General features: G+C 41.6%; 1 protein-coding gene across 6 annotated transcripts; it reads left to right on the top strand.

Moving 5' to 3' along the window:
* The first annotated feature begins 5,269 nt into the window (after positions 1–5,269).
* LOC133128642 (eukaryotic translation initiation factor 5-like) lies at positions 5,270–14,025 on the top strand. 6 transcript variants are annotated; one of them, XM_061242335.1, is made up of 12 exons: positions 5,270–5,423; positions 5,731–6,031; positions 7,597–7,645; positions 8,272–8,353; positions 8,608–8,780; positions 9,239–9,350; positions 9,625–9,746; positions 9,835–9,996; positions 10,583–10,744; positions 10,879–11,043; positions 12,423–12,560; positions 12,831–14,025. In XM_061242335.1, exons 2-12 carry the CDS (start codon positions 5,973–5,975, stop codon positions 12,930–12,932), a joined length of 1,326 nt encoding a protein of 441 aa, XP_061098319.1. In that variant the 5' UTR covers positions 5,270–5,423; positions 5,731–5,972; the 3' UTR covers positions 12,933–14,025. The 6 variants fall into 6 exon arrangements, with proteins under 6 accessions (XP_061098319.1, XP_061098320.1, XP_061098318.1 ...); XM_061242336.1 differs by having other exon boundaries at positions 7,597–7,876; XM_061242334.1 differs by lacking the exons at positions 5,270–5,423; positions 5,731–6,031 and adding exons at positions 6,095–6,374; positions 7,789–7,876.
* Positions 14,026–14,272: the final 247 nt, after the last annotated feature.

Genomic DNA, 14,272 nt, shown 5'->3' with positions numbered 1-14,272 from the left:
ATTGTTATTCACTGTTGAAAGGTTATCTTTATGACTTACCACCATTGGCCTCTGTGGGAGTGTGTCTGAACAAGAATGCTGAAAGCCTCATATCATACTCATTCCTTACTTTGAAGCAAATGTTTATAATGAGTACCTGATGTGTAAGTGCATGTGTGAAGGAGAATGTCAAAGAGAGGCCAGCTCTCTATCAGAGAAGGCAGAGGGAGAAACATATTTATAGCTCCCCCCACAGGACAGTTGGAGAGCATTTCATCTTTTGGCAAGTTCAATATGGAAACTTGAATGTTGCACAGATGTTCTCTGGTGTAAAGTAGGCTATTCTACTACTTCTAATTATGGACTTCACTTCCCAGTGGCATCAATGTCTGTCCGCATTTGAATCCAAATTCCTTGTTCAACCCTTGCTCAATTGTTATCTTCAGTCAAGCTGGCATATTGCTATGAAGCCATAGGCATACTACAGTGTTTGCTTGACATATAATGCAGATGCATTGATTATATGATGGCAGAAAGGGATTGATACCAGAGCCCTAGAATCCTGGGGGAATTATTAAGTCTAATAAAGATGGAAATATCATTTTTTGTACTTACTAGAGCTCATTGAAGAACGTTTCGTAAGACAAAGAGCACCTAAATTTGGTTTTACCTATCATTTTGTCCAACAATTCTGTCCCATAATATGAATCTTAATTCAATGAAAGTCTTAATATTTTGAAATGAATGTCACTGTTGGCTGAGGTCTCTACTCTCAGTTGTTTTAACTACTGACAGAGGTTGACAGGAGAGTGGGCTAAAATTCAATAGATATAGGCTAATATAAGATTATGGGAAATTTCCTGCTTTACTGAATAGCTTTTAAGTGTCCCTGTCATATGATACTAGGAACCAGACATTCTCTTTATTTCCATGTTTACTGGACGCAAACACAATCTTGTGGCAATCGTTTGTGACGGATCAGGCAGTTCGAAAACAAGTCCAGGCAAAGGGTCGATACACAAGCAAACAGGTTCAGCAGGGATAAACCAGTGTGGTCAATGTCACAAGCAAAGGGTTGATAACACACAGGCAGTCTAAACAAAAGCAGAATCCAAAATAAAAAACCAAATAGCCAAACAGTCCAAACACAATGGGTCAAATCAGAACAAAAGGGTAAAACCAGACATCACTCGGAAAACACCACTGGCCCATATGGCCAGGACACATAACAATCTGACCACAAAAGACAGAAAACAAAGGGGTTTAAATACACCACTAAACAAGCACAAAATGAGAAACAGGTGGAATCAATGTCAGGAGACAGGAAGGAAGTACATATAAGGAGTGGGGAGGCGGAAACACAAAATGGGACACAGCTGAAACAAATGCATGAGGGTGGATGGAGCAGGAAACACTAGGTGGTCACAGAGGGCAAAAATGAATGAAAAAGCTGACAACTTAGACAAAAACAGAAAACAGAACTTGATAAATAGTACATTTGTGACATTGGCAAGAAAGAGATAATGCCTTGTATTTTGATCCTGATGCCAGTTTGACAGTGTAGGGCATTTTACATAAGTGTGCCTCTCTGCAGACCCCTAAAATGAAACAGACTGTGTTGACCATGTCACAGGGTCAGCAAGCTTTGATGAAAAGACAGTGCTCGTCAATACAGGACTATTGCTCCCATCATTATGCTGCCTCTGCACAATTCTGCTACCTCAGTGGAACGCTCCCAGAACTGTTGAGGTGAAATAGTACTGCATAGATCATGGGCTTTCCACATACAGTGTTTGGTGTCTTTAGATAACTCCTGTTGTGGGAAATAGTTTGGTGTCATTGGTGTCATCTTGTCGGAATAAACCACAGGTAATGCAAGTTACCTGTGAATCAGCATCCAGCTGTGATACAAAGGTTAACCAGGTTTGTTGAACATTGAATGAAGAGATAACATCAGCAGGACCATTGTTGTTACCGCCATCTTTATTTGATAATTTGTTGCTTTTCCTGAAAACCCTGGGTATACAGTGGAATGGTTCGAGGAGACTCGCTAATACAATCTCCTGCACACTATTTGCGTAAAGCCATTCATATTATACCTTGTAATTCTTGTAACAATGCACATTGTTGAATAAATTGTATTAATTTGAACCTACATCCTCTTGACTCGCACCACTGCACACTTAGCAGTTTAGAGTCCTACTAGACATAGACAACCTAGGATACTTGCACCCCGTAGTCATTCGCCTATACAACAGTGCCATCACAAGATACATACTAAGTGTATCATTGTAGGCTGTACAGGCCACAGACACGTCCGCGTCTATTCAAACAGATAGTGATCATGTAGAGCCACACTATTGGCGGACATTTGCAGTTCCTTTTGTTGAACTGGTAGAACAGAGGAGCAGTTGAACGAGAACAAAATAAAATTAATCCTGTTCCAGTAGCATTGGTAAGACTACACGCGTTTCCTTCACCTCTCGGATACTTCCGCCTTTTGGTGTATTTGGGGGGTTTCTTACAACAGTGATTGAACGAGCTCCACAAATTTCACCACACTTGTAACATTTTATGAAGTGCCAGTTCAGATATTACTGAAATCAGGAGGTTGGATCATCTCTTTTAGAAAAATCATATTATTTATGGGTCAAGTAGGGGGTGAGAAATGGGCAGATTCTCTGGATGTTGTATAGGAAGAATCTACATGTCCGGGTCACTGCCGCAATGTTCTCGGAGAGAGGCAGTCTGTTGTCCATCACAACTGCCAGGTTCCTTGCACAGGGCGTTGGCATCAACGGGGTGTTTCCTAGGGAAATGGAGAAATCAAGAAGGGGAGATGATAGAGCAGGAAGGAAGATTATTTCAGTCTTACCTGGGTCGAGCTTTAGATGGTGGTTGTGCATCCAGCTCTGGATGTCTCTCAGGCAAGCAGAATTGTAGGCTGACAGATGGTGGGAAGGAGTAGGTAATAAAGCCTGTTACTTGAGGGGATTTTTTTGGCCCCGAATAAGCACCAGCTTGTTAATGCAAATATTTAATCAGTCAATCATGTGACAGCAATTAAATGCATAAAAGCATGCAGACATGGTCAAGAGGTTCAGCTGTTTTTCAGACCAAATGTCAGAATAGGGAAGAAATGTGATCTAAGTGACTTTGACTTTGGATTGATTGTTTGTGCCAGACGGTGGTTTGAGTATCTCAGAAACTGCTGAACTGCTCATCTCTGGAGTCTCTGTCTCTGAACACACAACACGTCAAACCTCTAAGTGCATAGGCTACAGCAGCAGAATGCACCAATAATTTAAAAAAATAAGTGAAATAAATACCTAATAAAGAGCTCACTGAGTGTAAGTCAGATTGATCAAACACATAATGCTCTGCTGCCCCCTGCTGAATATTGCTATATTCAATCACAAATGATTACGTTCATTGCATTACTGGTTTGTAGTTTGTCATCACTTAAACTTGCTGGTGGAAAAGTTACTTCTTGTTTTTTACTCAAATTTATGTGTGAGAGGCTCAGCTGCTATGATAAATCTGTGATTGTAATTGACTAATTTGTAAATTAAGTTTTGTCTCCAAAATTGTAGAATATTTATCAGTTCATTTATGTTCAATATTATTATTCAATATTATTAGTTTATTTGTTCATATCAGACGTTTTCCCCACATTAAAGTTTTCTTGGTTAAAATTAAAGCAGCATAGATTTTACACCATAACACCACAAAATGGGCTAAAATTTTACACCATTGGGCTGTATCCCCAAACACATTAAGTTTTCATCATTTTTAACAGTTTCAATCCCCTTCATGTTATATGTATTTATAACAACTGGAAGTAGGTCTACCATCTATTTCAGCAACGCAGGATCTCAGTCCATCCCACTCTTTTACTTATTTACAGAATACCTTAGGAGGTTAATATTTTCATTTATTTGTTTCAATACGATTCACCACAAACAGTTTGTCAATTGATGTAAAATGTGAGTTGATGTAAAATGAAAAAAAAAAAGACTGCAAAAAGACAAGCAAAATATTCATATATTAATCATTTTACTTTTCCATTTCCAGTTTTCTCTCCTAACTGACAAAGCAATGAGAAGCAATGTGCTGTTTTTTGGGAATGTATTTCCCAGAGTTATTGATGATGGATGGGGGGAGGAGTTTGCTTGTGGCACACCCTCCACACAATCATCCCTCTACGCCATGCATAATGTAGCAGAATGGCCTATCAGCCCAGCTAACACAAAACATTCTCACAGTGTTACTGGAATGTTTTGCCACTACATTGCTGCAACATTGTGAGAATGCTTTGTGTTAGCTGGGAGCCTCCCACCCTACAAATGCATCTCACACTGCTATGTTCTCGATTGCCATTGTTCTATGGGAGCTGAAAGCTAGCCTAGAGCTTTCAAACAACATAATAGCTTCTTCTGTTGAACACAGATTCTGTGGCATAGCAGGGGGTATGATTTAAATGTGGGGATCATCAGAGACAAACTGAAAGTCTAACAGTCATTGAGATTGCCCTCTTGTATTACTGGGGACAGAAGCATTTTCCCCAGCTACCAAGTCCCATAAATGAGCTTTTAAGTGCAGTGAACACAATACTGAACAGGGATATGGTGCTTATAGATTCCTTAACACACTATATGAATTAGATGAAAGATTTTATGGCATATGATTGTATCACAAGTTTCTTTATCGTGGATTAAGAAATACGCACATTTTAGAACTAGTTTAACAGAACCTATCGGTAGTGAAAATTAGCAAGGCAAAGTTCTGTGTCCACTGAGAAGTGCACGTGCTTGTTTACCCCCACCCTAGCCTTGATTACTTTTCTTGACATAACATTGTTGTATTATTGCTTATAAAATACATTAATAAAAAAAGACCTTGCATTTTCAGAATGACAGTGGTGGACTACAAAACATGAATACGTTTTTAATCTATTTTACTATATATACATATATAGTATATATAGTATATATAACATATATATAGTTATGATTATTTCATTCCTGTGTGACGGTGTTGCAAACAACCTCTTAATAGTAATAGTATAATACTAATGATAATATTAACAGTGTAGTATGTTTGTTTAGCTAATATTGCTGTTTCAAGGTACAATTGTGAAGTTTAAAAACTCATAAATATACAGTGTGTTTACTTAAATGGAACGCCTCACTCGTGATCTCAGCTATCACACTGACGCAAGCATACTATGGAACAGGCTTCACATGAATCATCCTTAAGCTAATGATTGCCACCGAAATGAGCAAATAGAAGGTTGGTCTTCTCACGGGGGAGTTGATATAGCCAATGGGTAACGGTACGGGGCGGAAGCAGTAAGTTAGCGAAGTCCGTAAAGACATCCATATTGGCAACGTTAGCACGTATTCATTACAGCTTTGTATCGACTGAATGAGTGCTTGACAGAGGTAAGTTGACCGTAAACGCAGGTTTGCAAGTGATTTATGGTTGAATGGTTAATACATAAATTTATAATATCACACCACAAAAGTTGAGGATAAATGGTCCATATATAGGCAACGGTATTGGCTATAGCTTGCTAATGTTAATTGACCTGGAACAACGTAACGATACGAACTTGGCTAAATACTGTTGGTTTGCTACATCGTTCACGAACATAACACTTGCTAGCTGGTAATATGTTGTCAATATGTAATTTTACATTTTAAATTTAGAATAAGTTGCTGATTTGTTTTTTTTCCACGCTTCTTTCAGATCCATAATTTCAGAGGGAGTCTCGTGTTTCAGGGTGATTGTATCTGCTCACTGCTTTTTCAGCACGTTGAATCCTGTCAACACATTCGGTCCACAGCCGTGTGCCGTCCAACTTCACAATAAAACTTGCTTTTGGCTAAACTAGCTTATTAGCTAGCTAGGTAACCAATAATAATAATAATAATAATAATAATAAAAGTAAAGTTGCACACTAGCGTCTAGGGGCGACGAGCGGTGTGTTTATGTCTTTGTTTTACGAACACGGTGAGTACCAGGACGACAGGAGCGACGGATGGGAAAGGTATTTGGACACCTTTATCCTTTTATTTTAAGTGTCTTTTGTCATTTCACAGCATGTGTACCTAAGTGGTTGCCCAGATGTGCCAATTGAACCCCGTATGTCATGGTGAAGTGTGAGTCAAAATGGCGTCTCTCCTCGCGCGGACTCCGTGCTGAAGCTACATTAATGACGCACTCTGCACCACATTGCACAACCTGGGCCTGGTGGTCTCTGACTACACCTCAAGTCACTACAGGAATCGCGTCAAGACACGCGTTTTTATATGTGGCTATAGTTCGTAACTACTTCATGCATAACCATTCTTCTTTGCCACATTTTTTAAAACATGTTTTAAAAAAGAAAGGTAATTAACTGATTATAACTTGAGTTAGGTCATGTTAAGTTGATTTTTCTTAGAAATGCGTTGCTTTCCTGGGTTAGTTCACGTTGCCGTTGTTTTTTTTTCTTCTGTTCAACGATGACTAATCCATTGACTATTTGGACAAAATTAGTCGTTAATTATGGATGGATAGCTTGCATTGGTCTTTGACCTTGCGTGTATCTTAAGATGATTGGTGGCTAGCTAGTATTAATACGTTACAACTAGCTAGCTTTACCAGTTTCTCAGCTCGGACCGATATGTTCCTGTTGGATGGCCCGTTTAACACCGTTTTAGCTGGAATGTTTCACTTTAAGTCGGTTTATTTTTAACCAACGTTACGGTATGTCAGCCATTGGAATCATAACGTAGCGGCAAGTAGTCAACCAGTAGATAACGCTAATGTGCATAGCAAATTGCGTATTTTTAGGTATAGCAATGTTTACAAGTTTTAGTATTGGTCTACGGGTAGTTAGTTATACTATTTGTATAGTAATTTGGCAATTTGTTCTGTCGCATGTCGGAACACAAAATCGAAAACCTGGTTGAACACAGCCAGTCCCATACTGGAATAACCAAGAACGTGGTTCTTACATTGACTCCACTTGACTATATTGTAGTAACGGGTGTAACAACTGGGAAACCTCCTTCTTTACTGTCATAATGTTGGTCGTTCACTTGGTACAGTGATTATTTTCTTCCAACCACAATCGCAATGTTAACAAACGGTTACTTTTAATGTTTAGAGGGATTATTTATCCTCTTAAACTGTAATTGTCACAAATGTCTACATGCCATCCCAAGTTCACATTGTGCTACATTGGAGAAAAAAGTGGCAACACAAAATGTTAACTGATCAAATTGAAGACTGAATGTTGATAACTGACATTTGTTTGGTTCACCTCGGTCTAATTTGATCAGTGTAAATGTACCTAATTTTTCTAATATTTTGAAATGTAGCACAATGTGAATATTGGGCTTTTATTCTTCATGGCATTCATAGCTATTTATAACAATCATGCTGAATAAGTTGAACCATGCTGATCACAAAAGCCACATTTTATGTCCTTTTGCTAAATATTGGGTAAGGCAGTCTAAAATGATGGTGTTTCCTTGAGATAAGAGTACTGTATTTGTGGGTGGAGTGCAACTAAATTTGCTGAATAACTATGCGTACATTTAATGTTAAAATGCTTGTCTGTTGCAGAGCTGTTGTGCAGCTGTTGGAACCTGCGTGGGGGACACTTAGCCTACAAGCAAGTAGCACACAGCCTCTGCGGCACAATCTTTTTCATGTCAGAGACCGAATACCTCTGCAGTCGTTTATGTCATCCACTCTTCTCCACGCAGAAGATAACAAAAAACTGCAATCCAAAATCTTTTTGTCTTACTGATAAAGCGTACAGTGGGCCAAAATGTCTGTCAACGTCAATCGCAGCGTGTCAGACCAGTTCTATCGCTACAAGATGCCCCGTCTGGTCGCCAAGGTGGGTGGAGGTCACTGAATTTCCTGCTTGATCGGTCATCGAGTAGCTACTTATCTGTTGTGCACTATGAGGGTTTTAGTTGGAAGGAATGATTACACCCGCAACCTCTGCTGTTCTGTTGGTTGCTAGCAAGCTCACCTGCTGAGCTGCTTATAAGCAGTCTTGGTCTGACTAATGTCTGTGCTAGTCCAAATTGGGATAAGAAGCGGTGGCAGGCCTTACAGGTGTTTGTGCTTGTCTGCGTTGTTAACCTGTCTGAACTTTTCTTTAGGAAAATCTTGTAGTTCAGCCTGGATTGAGCCTGGCATTGATAAAATATTATAAATGGATGATACTTATCCTTGATGTCCATGTTCCCAACGTAATCGTTTCCAATGTCTGTGTCGCTTTACCAGGTGGAAGGCAAGGGAAATGGAATCAAGACCGTTATTGTCAACATGGTCGACGTTGCAAAGGCTCTGAATAGGCCTCCTACATGTAAGTTTTCCATTAAATGTTTTCATTTTCATTCTCTAATGGGGATCGTGATCTAAGGAACTGGACATGGCCTTGATTTGTCTGCACCAACAGCACTCCTGTAGCATTGCAATGCAAGCCGTTCCAAATCTTAGCACATGCAGGCTAGCATATGGAGTGGCTAACCTTGGGGATAATCCTCCATTTTGAAGAATGACTCAAACAGGTTTGCAGTTTCTATCCCTTGTCAGTTACAACTGGGATTCTTTCTGCAGATCCCACCAAGTTCTTTGGCTGTGAGCTGGGTGCCCAAACTCAGTTTGATTCCAAGAATGACCGCTACATCGTCAACGGATCGCACGAGGCCAACAAGCTGCAGGACATGCTGGATGGATTCATCCGGAAATTTGTGCTGTGTCCTGAATGCGATAATCCAGAAACCGACCTGGTGAGCACGTCCCTCTTTTATTTTCTTTCTTTTTTTTTTCTGGGGGGGGCGGTCTGCAGATGCGGCTCTACCATTGAGTCTTTCAGTGCGGACAGCAAAGTGTTGTAGTGGATGCTTTCCTGCTGATTGGGTGAAATGCATCTAGGCATATTAGCCAGACATTCCCCAGCCTTCTGAAGACTATACGGGTGTCTGGATTTCCACCAATTCAGAACGAGTTCCCGTTCGTGGCCTAGAGCGTTGCTGTAACTCTAGGTTCTCACTTACCCTCTTAACTAATTGACTCACTTCCCTGTTCTAACAGTGGAGGCTGACGTTTCTGTCAGCAGGGTGCATGAAACCCAATGTGGTCGTCATTCCCCCGGCTTGAAGAAAAACGAGCTGGTCTAGCGCTGCGGTGCTTTGTGTGTCATGCATGTTCTTTTCTTTCAATTATGTTTCCTCCTCTCCCCTTACAGCACATCAACCCCAAGAAGCAAACCATAGGCAACTCCTGCAAGGCCTGCGGGTACCGCGGCATGCTGGACACACGGCACAAGCTCTGTACTTTCATCCTTAAAAACCCGCCAGGTGAGCAGGGTCCTCCTCACCTGTCTCTGAGGATAAAAATGCCACCGGATCAATGGAATGGTTTACGATGGCGTGTCATGGCCAGCCTCCAGCAGTTAGTTGGCTGGTGATCCTGCAATATCTGAAAAGCAGCAGCTGAAGCTGCACGTTTTGCTCGTTTAATCCCTGAATCTTTATTTGCTGGGTTTTCATGAAACTGCCATTTCTTCTTCCTTTGGACGGGCAAAATCCAGTCTAAATGAGTTTTTTTCTTTTTTGTCTTTTTGAACCAAAGAGAATGAGAGTGGATCAGTTAAGAAGGAGAAGGAGAAGAAAAACCGCAAGAAGGACAAGGAGAACGGCTCCAATGGCAGCGACGCAGGGAGCCACGGAGAATTTGATGCGCCGGACGCCGTGGTGAGTACTTAGCCGGCCGTGGGGTCCCACTCCTCCTCACATCTGTTGGGAATGGGCCGGCTGACGCTCAGCCCCGTGTCGTGTCCAGGACCGCGATGACGAGGATGAGGACTGGTCGGTGGAGACCACCGAGGAGGCCCAGAGGCGCAGGATGGGGGAGATCAGCGAGCACGCCAAGAACCTGACCCTCAGCGAAGACCTGGAGAAAACCCTGGAGGAGAGGGTCAACTTGTTCTACAATTTTGTCAAGGTGAGCTTCAGTCAGCCTGCACCCTTTTCCTCCATTACGCAGCACTCCCCTTCCCCTGCAAGAACAGGTTGTTCTGTCTTAACTGGCTTACTGGCTTGTACTACTGAAGGCTGTAACTTACTAGTGCATGTGAGTGTGGGGCAGTAAGCTGCTAGGGAAAAACGAATTGCCAGAAATTGTATAATACTCAGTCATCGTGTTTGGGCTATTACCAGATTTCTGACAGGGTAAATAAGGAGGATATTGTAATGTTTAGTTGGCAGTTACTTATACTTGCCTTTAGCATTCATTAAGCCAGTACGTAAGGATTTATAAATTTTTTACAAGTTCATAAAATGGAAAGTAATCATTTCTTGGTGTCATACGACTACTCCAGTTTAGAAATAACTTTTACTTTAAGGAAAAGAGAAATTTAGTCTCCAGTGAATAAAATAGCCATCTTTGTGTTTTAAAAATGTATATCCAAAAAGATGATTCTGACTGCAAATGGTCTTTACATAATCGGCAGTAAGTGAACCAATTAAATGGTCGGTTTAAAGTGGTCTCCAAATGGAAAGCTGAAATGCAGACATGTCCGTGTTGACAGGATAAAAAGGAGGAAGGGGCCATCGATGCGGCGGACAAAGAGATCCTGGCTGAGGCTGAGCGGCTGGACGTGAAGGCGATGGGGCCCCTGATCCTGAGCGAGCTGCTGTTCGACGAGAACATCCGGGACCAGATCAAGAAGTACAAGCGCCACTTCCTGCGTGTGAGTTGCAAAGCCACCGCCTCCTCCACACACGTCCATGGCTGCTCCTTTTGAAATGCGTACACGGTTTATTCGCGTTCTTACTTGACTCGTTTTCCTGCTGCCGTGGTAATTTATTCATTTTATTTTTGTAGTTTTGCCACAACAACAAGAAGGCACAGAAGTACCTGCTGGGTGGGTTTGAGTGCCTGGTGAAGCTGCACCAGGCCCAGCTCCTCCCCCGTGTGGCAGTCGTGCTGAAGGACCTGTACGACGCCGACCTGCTGGAGGAGGATGTCATCTTGTCCTGGGCTGAGAAGGTGAGCTCACTCCCACAGGGCACACATACTTTTATACTTCTAAAAGTCATACTTTAATTGCCAGTAATGATCAGATTTCTGTATTGTCTGGTCACCTCCTTGCACACTCAGTTCCTAAAAATCATTGGTTATTCTATGGGCTGTATCTGAAAATGTTTAACTGATGGGCTGTAATTTTGGAAACCTTTTTGGAAATATTGGACATGCTTAGGTGCAGAAGAGAACCTGATCATGCACTCCATGCTTACAGCTGCTGTAGCTTTGTATTCTTTGCTAGCTCCTTTCCTGGTGCAGTGCAATGTTGTACTGGTCTAATTCTGCCACTGCTCTTACAAAAGATCGAAATCCACCTTGCACAACGTGAAGTGTAATGTTCTTTTCATGCTGACACCGGTCAGAATTTTGTGGACGTGGCGCATATTTGAGCAAGGTAGCCACCTTAGAATTCTCTACACTGTTAACCTGTCCAATCCCCTTGCTCTCGGGTCGTTCCGGGGAAAAATGGACCCTTGGCCTCTGATCTTTCTGGACTGTAGGTCTGTGTAGGACAAATAAAAAAAAAAAATAATAATAATCCATCCAGCCATTATCTTAACCTGCTTATCCTGAACAGGGTCGCAGGGGGGCTGGAGCCTATCCCAGCATACATTGGGCGAAAGGCAGGAATACACCCTGGACAGGTCGCCAGTCCATCGCAGGGCACACACACCATTCACTCACACACTCACACCTATGGGCAATTTAGACTCTCCAATCAGCCTAACCTGCATGTCTTTGGACTGTGGGAGGAAACCGGAGTTCCCGGAGGAAACCCACGCAGACACGGGGAGAACATGCAAACTCTGCACAGAGAGGCCCCGGCCGATGGGGATTCGAGCCCAGGACCTCCTTGCTGTGAGGCGGCAGTGCTACCCACTGCACCATCCGTGCCGCCTAATAATAATAATCGAGCAAAATTTTATAGGTTTTGAGAATTGGATTCATTTTAATTCTTAATGCAGATAATTGAATCAAACATAACCCATGTTGTAGAGCAAGTCTTTTGGATTGGAATTGTGTCTCAAACTAGGTCTCAAAAGTGTAGGGGTGGGAAATGAACACTGTCCCCTTGTTTGCTAACAATGGTGTCTTTTTTCTTTTCTCCATTTTAATAAAATCAAATAAAATGTAATGGACATTTAAATGCAGCATCTGAAGTATTGGGTCATACGTGAGGGAATTAAAACATTAAATTATTTTTTGGGGGTTCTGAAGCCCTTTCTGGAAAGCCTAATGGGTATTCAGTTTTCTCCCTTTATGATACAAGAACTAAATGTATGTGTATGTATATATGTATGGCTTTAAATTCATGTTAACTCATTGAAATTGAAATGTTGTAGGTGTCCAAGAAGTACGTTTCCAAGGAGCTTGCCAAAGAAATGCACGCCAAGGCCGCTCCCTTTGTTAAGTGGCTGAAAGAGGCAGAGGAGGAGAGCGAAGGCAGCGAGGAAGAGGAAGAAGATGATGAAAATGTTGAGGTGTGAATTGGGGCCCATTAACTTTCCCATCGAGGCTAGGGAAAATTCTCAATTTATTCATGAGTGTATTGAGATGGGTATGAGATGTTCGAAGTGGTACAATTTCAATAACATGACATAAGGGCAAGAGCAAGCCTTTCAGCCCAGCAATGCTCGCCTTGTCCTACCATAAGGAGATGCCCATTGATAAAATTGCTAGCTTTTTGTTGTCCATAGACCAGTAAGAGGGCTGTATAGTGTCACCATTCTCCTGACATCTCTCTTGCGCAGGTGGTGTACTCTCCCTCCGCCCGCGAGCTGACCGTGGAGACTGTGAAACCGGAAAAGTCTGACCACAAGGACGAGGACGACATTGACATTGATGCCATCTGAGTCTTCATATTGGGCTGGGTCTACATTTCAGCTTTTCCTCCCCAGCAAACCCATCTTCCCCTGCTGCTGTGACTTGTTTGATTAATATATAGTGCTTCGCTGACCAAATCATTAGATTACCATGAATTCTATGCGCTGTTGTTCCATCCATTTCTCTAGGTATAATATATAAAATTCTCTTGACTCTGGATTTAACCTTCCTATCTGGCGCAAGCTGCTCTTGATATTGTTTTGCTGTATTATTATTATTTTTATTTTTTTTTGAATCATTAAAGTATGTTTTTTGCCATTAATGGTAGTGTTTCTTTTTGGTTTTTGATATGGAGACTGCATCTCTAAATTGAGTGATACCATAAGTTTGTATGGCAATGTTGTAACACCATAGGTAGTACCAGGTTTCTTCAAAATGGCTTTTCAGGGGCTTTTGCATGTAGTGTTTACAATGCCTCAAACTGATTAGTAGTTGTATTGCACCATGCATGTCCACCAAACGGCAGTGGATTTGTGTAGGACTTCATTTGACCAACGTTGAATCCAGTAATGCATGTTAACAGGCCTGTGGTTCATTTCGAGTAGAGTTGAAGGCGGCTTATGAAGTACAGGTTGTCATTTGACGAGCCAAGAGTTCTGCCCTAAACTTGTAACTGACTGGGCAACTATCTACCTTCATCTGATTTTCCAATATGGAAATGCAAGGCTTTCTGTGGTCTTTGGAACGGTTTTAATCCTGGAACGTCTTCGAAACTGTCCAAGTATCCCATTGTTGAGAATTCAGGGGAAATTGGCATTTTAATACTTTGAAATATATGGTGCAAAGCGATATACTGCATGTCTTGTTGGATTTTATAACTGAGTGAGAGTGCATGCAAGCAGTCTTTGGACAGTGGCACAAATTATGAATTTGGAAAAACAATGTGCAGACTAATTTGAGGGCATTTACTTCTGAATCGGGTGAACTACAGGTATATAGGAATTGCAGACCTTGTACATAGTTCCCCCCCATTCTAGAGGACTATGTTATTGGACAATTGCCTGGTCAGCTGTGTGTCTGCATCATTGTTTTGCATACAATAAAGCAAAAAGGTCAAGAGTTGATTCTAGGTGTGGTATTTGCATTTGGGGTTCATTTCAAAATTTTTCTCCTTGCTCTTGGCCTGGAAATTATTTGAGGTCCGCCATCTTTACGGATGTTCTAACCCATTAAATGTTATTTCTAGGAGCTAGAAGTTGGGTACTCTCAATCTTTCCTTTGAGCAAGAAAATGCAAGTGCATTTTATTTTTATTTTTTGCTGAAAAGCCTGACGTATAAATGATCAGCCTGTGGATCCACCTCTCCCCA

This window comes from Conger conger, chromosome 5 (assembly GCF_963514075.1).
Source record: "Conger conger chromosome 5, fConCon1.1, whole genome shotgun sequence".
Lineage (NCBI taxonomy): Eukaryota > Metazoa > Chordata > Actinopteri > Anguilliformes > Congridae > Conger > Conger conger.
This window is presented reverse-complemented; position numbering and strand designations above follow the sequence as displayed.